We start from the raw sequence: 13,426 nt of genomic DNA, 5'->3' as shown, positions 1-13,426 counted from the left end.
CTGTACCACTGTCCAATTCAAGAAAATTAGGGCTTGTGTGGCAGAAAGGCATTATTATCTACCCAGTCCAAGTCAAGAAAATAATGGGCTTGTGTGGCAGGAAGACATTACATGTATTATATACCTCTGTCCAAGTCATGAAAATTAAGGCTTGTGTGGCAGTAAGACATTATTATCTACTCCAGTCCAAGTCAAAAAAATTAAGGCTTGTGTTGCTAGAAAGATATTGTCATCTACCCCAGTCCAAGTCAAGAAAATTAAGGCTTGTGTGGCAGAAAGACATTATTATCTACCCTGTCCAAGTCAAGAAAATTAAGGCTTGTGTGGCAGAAAGACATTATTGTCTACCCCTGTCCAAGTCAAGAAAATTAGGGCTTGTGTGGCATAAAAAAAACATTACATGTATTATATACCTCTGTCCAAGTCAAGAAAATTAAGGCTTGTGTGTCAGAAAGATATTGTCATCTACCCCAGTCCAAGTCAAGAAAATTAAGGCTTGTGTGGCAGAAAAACATTATTGTCTACCCCAGTCCAAGTCCAGAAAATTAAGGCTTGTGTGGCATAAAAACATTACATGTATTATATACCTGTACCACTGTCCAATTCGAGAAAATTAGGGCTTGTGTGGCAGAAAGGCATTATTATCTACCCCAGTCCAAGTCAAGAAAATAATGGGCTTGTGTGGCAGGAAGACATTACATGTATTATATACCTCTGTCCAAGTCATGAAAATTAAGGCTTGTGTGTCAGAAAGATATTGTCATTCACCCCAGTCCAAGTCAAGAAAATTAAGGCTTGTGTGGCAGAAAGACATTATTGTCTACCTCTGTCCAAGTCATGAAAATTAAGGCTTGTGTGTCAGAAAGATATTGTCATCTACCCCAGTCCAAGTCAAGAAAATTAAGGCTTGTGTGGCAGAAAGACATTATTGTCTACCCCTGTCCAAGTCATGAAATTTAAGGCTTGTGTGGCAGAAAGACATTATTATCTACCCCAGTCCAAGTCAAGAAAATTAAGGCTTGTGTGGCAGAAAGACATTATTGTCTACCCCAGTCCAAGTCAAGAAAATTAAGGCTTGTGTGGCATAAAAACATTACATGTATTATATACCTGTACCACTGTCCAAGTCAAGAAAATTAGGGCTTGTGTGGCAGAAAGACATTATTGTCTACCCCAGTCCAAGTCAAGAAAATTAAGGCTTGTGTTGCTAGAAAGATATTGTCATCTACCCCAGTCCAAGTCAAGAAAATTAAGGCTTGTGTGGCATAAAGACATTATTATCTACCCCAGTCCAAGTCAAGAAAATTAAGGCTTGTGTGGCAAAAAGACATTATTGTCTACCCCTGTCCAAGTCCAAAAAAATTAGGGCTTGTGTGGCATAAAGACATTATTATCTACCCCTGTCCAAGTCAAGAAAATTAAGGCTTGTGTGGCAAAAAGACATTATTGTCTACCCCTGTCCAAGTCCAAAAAAATTAGGGCTTGTGTGGCATAAAAAAACATTACATGTATTATATACCTCTGTCCAAGTCAAGAAAATTAGGGCTTGTGTGGCAGAAAGGCATTATTATCTACCCCAGTCCAAGTCAAGAAAATAATGGGCTTGTGTGGCAGAAAGACATTACATGTATTATATACCTCTGTCCAAGTCATGAAAATTAAGGCTTGTGTGGCAGAAAGACATTATTATCTACTCCAGTCCAAGTCAAGAAAATTAAGGCTTGTGTGTCAGAAAGACATTATTATCTTCCCCTGTCCAAGTCAAGAAAATTAGGGCTTGTGTGGCAGAAAGACATTACATGTATTATATACCTCTGTCCAAGTCATGAAAATTAAGGCTAGTGTGGCAGAACGACATTATTGTCTACCCCTGTCCAATTCAAGAAAATTAAGGCTTGTGTGGCATAAAAAAACATTACATGTATTATATACACTGCACACACAAAACCATCCACCCATGACACACACATACACAGAGCCATACACTGCCTACTACTTTGCTTACAAATACTACACACTAACAAGTCACACACACACACACACAAGTACTGTAGATGCGCATAGTACCTAGCTACCTGGATGTCAACTGTAGATGGCACTATTCCGTTTGGCTACTTGGACACAACCCCTCTCTAAAATTTGGACATTTATTTTGGGCCTTTTTTGGGGAAAAATTTTTCTTGTGTGACTAAATCTTAGTTGATTAGAAATGACATGTCAGACATCTTAGACACTGAATATGATAGTTTTCTTGTGTGGCTAGACACACAAGTCTAAAGTGACACACAAGGATATCTCATACGTAAAACTAAACACACAAGCATACCATCGCAAACTCGTACAGACGTACGGACGGACGGACGGACGGACGGACAACCCGAAAACATAATGCCTCCGGCTACTTCGTAACGGAGGCATAAAAACATTTGCCAGTCTCCATCACTAGGAAAACTATGAAACTAGTTCCTTCTTTCTGTCAAAATTCATACATCTATAAATGGCCACTGAGAAGAGGCATTTAAGAAGAAAAAAATTGGTAAACATTAGGATACTTAGGATACATTAGAATATGCACTTGGATATACATAAATGTATTAATAATCCATAACAGACTTACAGACAAATGAATTGCTCCCCTAGGCTTCTGCTTCTTGCCTTCCTCATTCTAAAGAGAGAGAGTAATACACAAAAAGAGATAATATTATCATTCGAAAAAAACAATAAACACCCATCATAATCTTCCATAGCATTTGGTGTTAGAGGTCTCTATCATCATCATCATCATGACATCATTCATAAAAATCAGCATTTTACCCCTCTTATGTGGGGTTACTGATTTTTGCACCATGATGACACTCTTTACCCTATCTTTCTATGAAATTTCGGTCTTCCTTTCCCTCTTATGCCATCCACTTCCGGATCTCATGCTCTTTTTACAGGTTAATCATCTTCTCTTCTCAACACATGACCCATCCATCTAAATCCACTTCTCTTTTCCACTTCCCCAATTTCTTCCCGACCGAACCTTTCCATGGGCTCACCTGTGTTTTTTCTATTAGATACTTTATCCTTAGTTTAAATTCTAGAGAAACATTGAATGTCTCTCAGTGCTTAACAGTTATCATAACCCTGGTAATCAGAGGCAAGCCTGCCTTGACACAATATGCACATTCTCCACTACCTGGGAAGCATTTCAACCATTTTAATTTATTTTATTTTATTTTATTGATTTTATTTATCAATTGTCTCTACTTTTATTCATGGCCATTAACAATGTGACATTTACATTTTGATACATTGACATTGATACACATTTCCAATACAATGGCATTAAAATGTTAGAACATGGTAGTACACTCAAATCTGTCTACAGCGGCGGCCAAGGGAAACATAAAAGTTGGTCTTTGTAGACAGGTTCCTTTAGTACATGTTTCAATGAGAAACCATTTTCAAGGGAAACAAAAAAATGTGCTTGTTGTAGACAGGTGGTCTTTGTTGACACGTGGTCACCAAAGCAGGTTTGACTGTAGTAGCTATGCTAAAGCCGGAGTAATAAATTGTTGGGCGCCAGGAGTGCCCCACAGTTGTACCCACTATTATCATTATTATTACTTTATAAATAGACTTACCAGGAAGTACTCAAGGGCACCTCTGCTAGGATCCAGAACAAACCATCGGTACTGCCACCCCTTCACTACATTGGTGAACTTGTTCAACAGGCCTTCATGGGGCTGCCTGCAATGCACAACAAAAGGCAGTGAGATATGAATAGACAGGTACATGTATAATAACATATTCAAATTTATGGATATTTCTTTCCTAGAGACCTAGGCATGCAGCTTAAGTATAGATCCCCTGACATCCCATTGAAACGCATGTTAAACTTAATACATGCGTTTCAATGGGATGTTGGCGAACTTGTACCTATGACAGCTTCATGAGATGCTCCTCTGGTGACGAGGTTTTCCAGTAACCTGTTACTAATGAATGAACTACAATACTTGGAATCCAGTCTGCATACATTACTTGTTGTTCAGTCGGGCAAGCCTTAAGCAAGCTTTTAAGTTGTCAAAAGCAACCTTTCTTTAAAGTTCAAACAAACTGCATAACATTTGAATATGTTCGTAAACCTGTTTATTTGTGTCTCCATGGTAAGACCAGCCTAAACATTTAAACACACTACAAGAACATGCAAATCTGTATACCTATCTAATATCTATTTCGTCTTTTTTTAATTTATGTGTTTCATGTATATCTTTTTTAATTACTATTCATTTTTGGATTGCACAAGCTGCCAAATTTTAAAGATACTAGCAGCAGCATACATAGGTTCTCATAAGGAACTTGACACCTTTTGAATATTAACTCATAACAGACATTGTGCGATGCATTGCACCCTCCGCCAACAACCCCATAAGGAAAGCTCATCATCATCATAAATGTAGATGCGATTGAGATGGTTTGAACACTTGGAAAAGGCAGATGAACCAGCAAAGGACAGTATGACACGAGCAGTGGAGAAAAAAGAAGAGGAAGGCAGAGAACTCGTCGAGAGGATAACAGTAAGAGAGATATGGGGGAGCTAATTCTGACTGCGGCACAAACAGGGTACAGAGGGGAGTGGAGACAAGAGGATTCTGGTAACTAGCTAGCCTATCCAATATGCGTCGTGCTTTAGAAGTATACTAATCCGGATATATGGAGACTGACATCGGCGCGGGCGTCAGCCCAAGCGCCTATCATCACTGGTGCATGCGAAAAGTTTTATTTTCTTATATGTACCTTGTTTCGTTCATAGAAAATCTACGAACCCCCTGTAAAGCTCTTTCAAGAATATTTATGTAGCATGGACCAAAATAGGCCAATGAGCGATGAGGAACCTGGAGATGATATGTGATTGGTTGAATCAAAGTGATCGATCACCAAATAAGGCTAGTCTTATGAATCATGCATGAGAATACCCTCGTCACACATACGATACACATATATGAATAATGATGACTTCACCAGTGATGATAGGCGCTCGGGCTGACGGCCGCGCTGATGTCAGTCTCCATAACACGATCAGTATATTTGCCATAAAGCCTGACGCATATCGGATAGGCTAGTAACTAGACCCTGCTTAAAGGGATAATGGTGCATGGAATAGCAGTAGTACAGACTTCAAACTTCCCTATATGGAAAGGGTATAGGCCAACTTCAACAAGTACTCCATGAACACGCGCCAACAACCAGCAAGGTTTGAAAAGTAGATCGTATTTCAGGAGTCTTATATAATATGCAGTATGAACAGGGCTAAACTCCTCAAAAAACGTTCTGCAATTCAAGTTTGAGCATCGATATAGATCTCTCTTAACCCTATTTTAACTGGGCTATTTCAGACCAGGTTTTTACTGGGGGGGGGGGTCAATTTGACCCCTCCCCCCCTTAGATCTCGGCCGTTTCACCGCCGATCGCTGCGAAAATTTGCATGGATGTCAAGTGAAGTGTATAGAATACTATGGTAATTTCAAATTTTTGAAAAATTCACTCATTTGCATATTTATGGTAATTTATGCAAATAAGGTCATCAAATTCACATTTCTGCCCATAAATCATAGATTATCCATGTTTACGTATTCTTTTTCACTACATATATTTATCAGACCATTTGGAATAATAATACAACACAAAAAATTGGAAGAGCCAGGTTATTCCTTATGTTATCTCTTGTTTTTATAATTTCTTATGTATTTCATTGTTTTTTTAACTTACATGTATGTATTTTATTTATAACTACAATTCAACTATTTTGACCCCAAAACAAACATCTAAACTTTAAACAAGACTGAATAACCAATGTTTTATCTATTTTTAGGAAAAATGACTTTTACATATGTTTTGTACACAAATCACGAAAACGAGCGATTTTCGGGCTGACATGCAAAGACAAAAGGTCACGTGACCTTGTAACCGTAGGTCCGATTTTCGAAAAAAAATGTTTTCAAAGATGCGTAAGACTCGAAAGTAAAAAGTCATGAAAGGAAAATTTTTATATCTGCCACGGTTTCGGAGTAGTCGCGAAATTTCTACAGGGTGGGGGGTTCAATTGACCCCCTTCCCCCCAGTTAACATAGGGTTAAAGGTACTATGTCCCACTTGCAGGCCCCAAAAATGCAAAGGTTAAATTCCAACGGCATTTGAAAGATGATACTAATTAGAACTTTCCTAAAAAAAAACTGGGGGCTTGAAAATGTCTTTGAGTGGGAAAATAACGACTACTAATTGTCGAATCGACTTAAGAGCTATAGAGCCAGTAAGTAATTGTATGATTTTCAGATCATTATACCGAATGGTTGTACGTTTTATGCTGCGCAAAGATTCAATCCGTTTAATTTTGGCCATTACAAGAAGTGGGTTATTGATGTAGACAAATGCTCATGTACCCTTTACAGTTCATTTGATGTATGTTATTACCAAAGAAGAAAAAAAGCCAGTCGGTCACTCAATAGTGTCTGACAGTGAAGTCTAACAAGTAAATGGGTTTCCTTGCATAATTTGAATATTAGGACACTGCTAACGTTTAAATTTCAAAGATAGGACAAACATGACATATTCATAATTCCTGCAAAGTTCTACAGAATTTGATGTTGGCTGCAAAAGGGACATAGTATCTTTAATATATCATGCTATTTGATGTTGGTATAATTTTAAAGATGAAGTTGAGTTCTGGTCATGCGATTGCATTGTGAAAGAAACGGTGTGGAACCGACCAGAAAAGGTTGATCATCTAGCATATTAGAATCTGTGTGTATTGCAAGGTTCTGGAATCATCAAAATGATAAGAAATGTGGCCAAGTCTAGGTAAAGTTACAAACACTTGCACAGAAAGATGTATATGGGACTACACGAACACCTGGCGTAAAAAGCCGGCCCCCCGATTTTTACGATGTTACATGCATATTTAGAATATGAAGGCATTTGAAGAGCCATGCTTTTCAGGGAACATGTCTTAACTGATGTTCTTCCACACTTGCATAATAAGAATGAGTAATGCTCACAAATTATTTTTCACCTCTTCCCAGAACTCAACCTTCTCTTTAAAGCCTGTTTATTCCCCTTTACAATGATGTCCCATTTGTAATGACTATGTCACCATGGATATGGGGCCAAGTTAAAGATGAAATTTTACAAAAAGAATTCTTATTCCTTCAAAACACGATCTATACTCGAAAATGAAAAATTCATCATTGAATTTAGACTGAAAAAAACTAATAAAAACCAACAACAAAGTGAAAGTGAATGAAAGAAATCTCACCGGAATACGTCTTCGTCCTCCATTGCTGAAGCTTGTTACAAAGAAATATTGTCAAAATCTGAAAGGCAAAAGAGGACGTAGGATTTATTACAAGAGGAAAAAATAGAATAAATATACAATAGGCTTGCGGGTGCACCATGTTATGATAATTGCTTTCTATTAAACCTAACATGGTGCATCCCCAAGCCTACTGTACATGTACATATATCTACATCACCATTCAAGCCGATATTTACAAGCAGCATCTTAGAATAGATGTTGTATGATTTATCACATAAAAAAGATCCAGTGTATTGGGCTCACTTTTTCGACGTTGATGATAGCCATATATATACAGTAAGCTCAATACATGCTTTTTTCTTTGCGCAAGCTTAGCCTACACTCCAATACACATCATGTACATGTACATATCACGGCATAGAGGCAATGTGAAAGACCTTCTCCGATGAAAATACAACTGAAATCATTACTCATTAGGAAATAAAGTTAAATTTAAAGATAAAGGTGAGTTCTGGTAATGCGATTGCATTGAGAAAGAAAAGGTGTGGAATGGATCAGAAACAGTTGATCATGTAGCATATAAGTATTGGCGTGCAATGCAAGGTTCTGGAGTCATCAAAATCATCATAAATTTGGCCGAGTCTTGGTAGAGTAACAAGCACTGTACACAGAAAGCTATATATGGGACAACACATATAGTGTCGGGGCTAGTACTACCTTGATTTCCTTGTCTTTCTATGCTCATTACTCAGCCAGTATACATTTTCTTCCACATGTCATTTATTTGTAATCTTGAACATTCAGTGTAAGTTTTGTTTGATTCTGGGGGGGGGGGGGGGGGGGGGCTCACTGAGTTATTCAGCATGATTTTGCAGTCAATGGAGATGAATTTCCTGACATAGAGATTGAAATAAGTGAGAAAGAATTGTTATAGTTGGTCTAACTTGCCTCACAATAACAAATGAAAAATACTGTGTCAGTGTGTTCGATCGATTCAAGACTAGCCGCTGACGAGTGACTGTACTTTGAAAAGATTTTGCACAGAATTAACATGTAATTTTGGACTTTGTCCCGGCAATGACACGCCCATTCCCTCGGGCCTGTCTAATTCTCAACGTCATTAGTGACCATGAAATTTAAGAGTTTTAAGGCTCTAACGGACCGATTAGCGTAGAAGGAATCCCCAACTTTGAAGCTAAATATCTCCTTTTTTTATGACACTTCTGGAGTCTGGAGATGGATGAGTTGGCTTGGTTATGATAATTGCTTTCTATAAAGGCCCACTGCACTACTGGTAGCTACTTGCGCCCTCTATATAACAAACCATGCCTAATCGGTGACCATTGGTCCCCCATGATCCTCTTTTTCTTATGTTAACTGAGAGCTGAGTTGATGAGATAACCACCTGTCCAGTGACCTTGCAGGGCACTCTAATCCCTCCTGTAAACTACGGCAGATAAGCTTTAAACCTAGTTCTAACATACAGAAATGCCTACCGTTATTTAAGATTTTAGATTTTGGTATTGGCCTCCCTGCTTGGATGGACAGCATGCAAGAATAGATTGAAGGAGGACAGGAAGGACAGAAGAGAGAATGATAGGTGGCTGTCGCAAATTAAAAAGGACACTTTCTCATTTCCCCAGGATTGAATTTGAAGGTGGGTTTCTGATTTACAAGTGATTTTATATTTTAACTAAACAAAACTTTTAAAAAATCAAAGTATTTTTTTCCAATCAACGACAGGGAGCACGTAGAACTTAATGCATTGAGCGCTCTACAGTGAGTTTACGCGCTCCCATTGGCCGAACCGCTCAAGTGGCTTCGATTTAAGTGAGAGAGGGCCTGCTTAACTTAAGTTCAATGGCAATGCCAATACGTAATATTACATAACACACTGACATGTCATACTCTGAACAGGCGACGCACTTCACACATAACTGACGCATTGCATTCTTCTTCTTCTTCTTCGCTATAAGTACAGGCCGCCATCGGGTGTATTCTCGTACTGATTGTAGGTGCTGTGCAGGTATATATATACATGTAGTGTCTCAATAAAAGGTTTACAATGAGCCATGTGCAGTTAAAAAAACATCCGTAGCTTAACGGAGCTGGATCTTGAGTACCTCTCTCTTAAAGCTTAGCAGAGAGGTACAGCCAGGGCAGCGTTTCTCGAAACCGTCATAACTACAAGTTCACCGACATCCCATTGAAACGCGTGTTAAACTTAATACACGCGTGTCAATGGGATGTTGGTGAACTTGTACTTATGACGGTTTCGAGAAACGCTGCCCATGTGACGGCGACCTGCGGTAGTGAGTTCCAGAGCCTAGTGGCATCTGGAAAGAAGCTCCTTTGAAGAACTTGTGAGCGAGCATATGGCACTTGGAGTTTCTGGTCGTGGCCTCGTAGCACACACATAAAATTGAATTGATGCGTATTACCGGTAGTCATGCTGCTATGTTTCTTAGCATGTATAGCAGGTCTCTATAATTTGTATAAAAGACAAAGTTAACCATGTTAACTAGGCATTGAGGCCTGTGCCTGTAATCCAGCTTACAATCAAAGTTACAAACTGATTCAGCAGAGCCAGAGGACGCATATTCGACACATTATCGAGTCCTTCTTATGGATGGTGACGTTTGAAGGTCGGTCCACAGATGTAAATAATCATAGCCTATCCGTATCACACATAGGGTCTAGCTGCTTTACTATCCTGGCTGTGTATTAAAGCTGTGCTATTGATTCTCAACATTTCAAACACCACTGGCACTGTACAAAACTGATTTTACTCAAAATCTTGTTATCTGATTTAGCCTTAAGGGCTCTCTCGAATGTTTTTTTAATGATATTATTCGAGAGAGCCTTAAACGGCTCCCATACCCCTGCACGGAGAGGCATGTAAACAAAACTCAAAAGTGGTCCAAAATCACACTTTCGCGCACCGACCAATATTGGACAGTGGCTTTGATAAATTTTGTCGTAGTTTTGGTCTTAATTAGCGCTTTAATTTCAAAATCGGATCTAAAAATAACAAAATAAGAGCAATTTTCTTACCAGACCGATACAGCTCAGCTCCCTTTTCACGTGTACCGTGTGAATTCACGATGTCTACACAATGGTGATGACCTCTGACTGGCACTTCCGTAATTGTGGGTAAATTGTGCTGCTTCCGTATAATGCGCTGTATGAGTGTTATTCAGCGCATTATACGGAAGCAGCACATTACGAAGTGCTAGTCAGAGGTCATCACCATTGTGTAGACATCGTGAATTCACACGGTACACGTGAAAAGGGAGCTGAGCTGTATCGGTCTGGTAAGAAAATGCTCTTATTTTGTTATTTTTAGATCCGATTTTGAAATTAAAGCGCTAATTAAGACCAAAACTACGACAAAATTTATCAAAGCCACTGTCCAATATTGGTCGGGTGCGCGAAAGTGTGATTTTGGACCACTTTTGAGTTTTGTTTACATGCCTCTCCGTGCAGGGGTATGGGAGCCGTTTAAGGCTCTCTCGAATAATATCATTAAAAAAAACATTTCGAGAGAGCCCTTAAGGCTAATCTGATTGATACACGTCTGTAAAGACCCATTAGTCTACACACACACACACACACACACACACACTGAAGCAGAAAGTGACATGATCGAGTAACGTAGCTTAGTGACTAGTGACAACATGCAGCAGCAGGAGCTCTCCAGAATTAGAGTCTAGCATTACATTTTTTAAACACCGAGATGACGAACGTTACATCAATACTGGTTAATGGGGCAAGACATAGTCATCGACTATAAAAAAACAATACAAAGTACACACACAATCAAACATGAATTGCTATTCAAAGATCAACAAATAATCAAGACAGTAGTATTCCATACACATTCAATGCTTACATTTCTTATGAAAACCAATGATTTAGATCTACGGTGCGTTCTTACCCGACGTAAATGAAATATATAGACTGTCGTATTTTTAATTCGCAGCAGCAAGAATCATTCATGATTCATATATAAATAGCGCACATATGCAGCGCGCGCAGCTAGCTCGTTTTAATTGCACCTTGTACATAATACACCAACTGGGAACTGACTGCACTGCACAAGAGCACCTTGCCAGACATACATTTTTAACAGGCGCGGATCTACGGGGGGGGGGGGGGGGGGGGGGTTAGGGGGTTTAAACCCCCCCCCCCCCCCTTGGGCGCCCCCCCCCCCAAAAAAAGGGGGGGGGGGGAAACCCAGGACCAAAATCCAATTGAAACCAGTTGAAATCTCCAACTGGTTTCAATTGGTTTCAACTGGTTTCAATTGGTTTCAATTGGTTTCAATTGGAATATAACATTTCCAGTTGAAACCAATTGCCGAACTGGAAAATATTGTTATGGGTACTCATTCCAGTTCAAACCAATAAGAAGTGCAACTGGAACCAGTAAGGTAATTTTTCCAGTTACTCAATTGGTTCCAGTTAGAAGTTATTTCAGTTACCCAACTGGTTCCAGTTAGAAGTTCAACTGGAAACAGTAAGATGATTTTCCTGTTACTCGATTGGTTCCAGTTAGAATTCATTTCCAGTTACCCAACTGGTTCCAGTTAGCATTCATTTCCAGTTGGAAGTCATTTCCAGTTACCCAACTGGTTTCAGTTAGAATTCATTTCCAATTACCCAATTGGTTCCAGTTAGAAGTCATTTCCAGTTACCCAACTGGTTCCAGTTAGCATTCATTTCCAGTTAGAAGTCATTTCCAGTTAGAATTCATTTCCAGTAACCCAACTGGTTCCAGTTAAAATTCATTTCCAGTTACCCAACTGGTTCCAGTTAGCATTCATTTCCAGTTAGAAGTCATTTCCAGTTAGAATTAATTTCCAGTAACCCAACTGGTTCCAGTTAAAATTCATTTCCAGTTACCCAACTGGTTCCAGTTAGAAGTCATTTCCAGTTACCCAACTGGTTCCAGTTAGAATTTATTTCCAGTTACCCAACTGGTTCCAGTTAGCATTCGATCATTTCCAGTTAGAAGTAATTTCCAGTTACCCAACTGGTTCCAGTTAGAATTCATTTCCAGTTACCCAACTGGTTCCAGTTAGAATTCATTTCCAGTTACACAATTGGTTCCAATGGAAATATTTCCAGTTACCCAACTGGATCCAATTGAAACCAGTTAATTTGCATATTATCTGCTTGTGTGCAGATCAATGTTTTATGTAATTTATTTTGATTTACAATGTAATTATTAATTAATTTTCATTTGCAAGTAATGCATTTGTTTTAGATAAATATAAAGATTAATTAGCAATGATAAGCATGTTCATTAGTAACATATTTTTGTAATTACACAGATTAAAAGTTGATTAGTAAAACACTAACCATGTACAAAATACATCAAATACAAACATATATAATGGCAATGCCTTCCTTGTTGAGTATATTATATGGTCTGCATATTATAATGCCCTTTACATTGTACTTAATGTAGACACATATAACAATGCTTCTGTGTTGACATGAGCGATAATTAGTGCAAGAGCTAATTAACTTATAACTAATTAAGTTTATGCCAACTGTTAAGTTTCAATTGGATCCAATTGAAACCAATTGAGACCAGTTGAAACCAATTGAAACCAGTTGAAACCAATTGAAACCAATTGAAGCCAACTGGTTTCAATAGGGAAATTGGAACAACTGGTTCCAGTTGAAACCAATTAGGCAACTGGAACCAGTTGGCAATTGGTTTCAACTGGTTTCAATTGGAACCAGTTGGCATTTGGTTTCAACTGGTTTCAATTGGAACCAGTTGGCAACTGGTTTCAATTGGAACCAGTTGTTCCAATTTCCCTATTGAAACCAGTGGCAACTGGTTTCAATTGGTTTTGCTCCAATTGGTTTCAACTGGATTTTGGTCCTGGGAAGGAAGAAAAAAGAACGCACGCTGGAGAGAAACCCTTTCAAGTGCAAATATTTTGAGAAGATATTCAACTCATCTGGTAACTTAACCAAACACATGATAACTCTGGATATAACTGTGTATTAAACTGTTACTTGATTTAAAAAAGACGTTATCATGCACTGCTTTTTATGGTCTCCATTGTGTTAATAGATTCCAGGAAAACATCACTTACGGGGTTCAAATAAA

General features: G+C 38.6%; 1 protein-coding gene across 2 annotated transcripts in view; it reads right to left on the bottom strand.

Moving 5' to 3' along the window:
• LOC594217 (oxysterol-binding protein-related protein 11) overlaps positions 1-11,316 on the bottom strand; it is a 43,629-nt gene extending 32,313 nt beyond the window's left edge. The window contains exons 1-4 of one of the 2 annotated variants that reach the window (XM_030993268.1): positions 11,235-11,316; positions 7,298-7,355; positions 3,630-3,735; positions 2,618-2,665 (exon numbers count right to left, since the gene is read on the bottom strand). In XM_030993268.1, coding sequence (XP_030849128.1) covers positions 2,618-2,665; positions 3,630-3,735; positions 7,298-7,320 — 177 coding nt within the window. In that variant the 5' untranslated portion in view covers positions 7,321-7,355; positions 11,235-11,316. The remainder of the gene's footprint in view (positions 1-2,617; positions 2,666-3,629; positions 3,736-7,297; positions 7,356-11,234) is intronic. The other variant, XM_030993267.1, reaches the window with a different exon arrangement.
• Between the last annotated feature and the right edge of the window lie 2,110 nt (positions 11,317-13,426).

The sequence above is a fragment of the Strongylocentrotus purpuratus genome, unplaced genomic scaffold (assembly GCF_000002235.5).
Source record: "Strongylocentrotus purpuratus isolate Spur 01 unplaced genomic scaffold, Spur_5.0 spur5_scaffold_20, whole genome shotgun sequence".
Taxonomy (NCBI): domain Eukaryota; kingdom Metazoa; phylum Echinodermata; class Echinoidea; order Camarodonta; family Strongylocentrotidae; genus Strongylocentrotus; species Strongylocentrotus purpuratus.
Note: the sequence above shows the minus strand (reverse complement) of the source record. Positions and strands in the feature narration are given on the sequence as shown.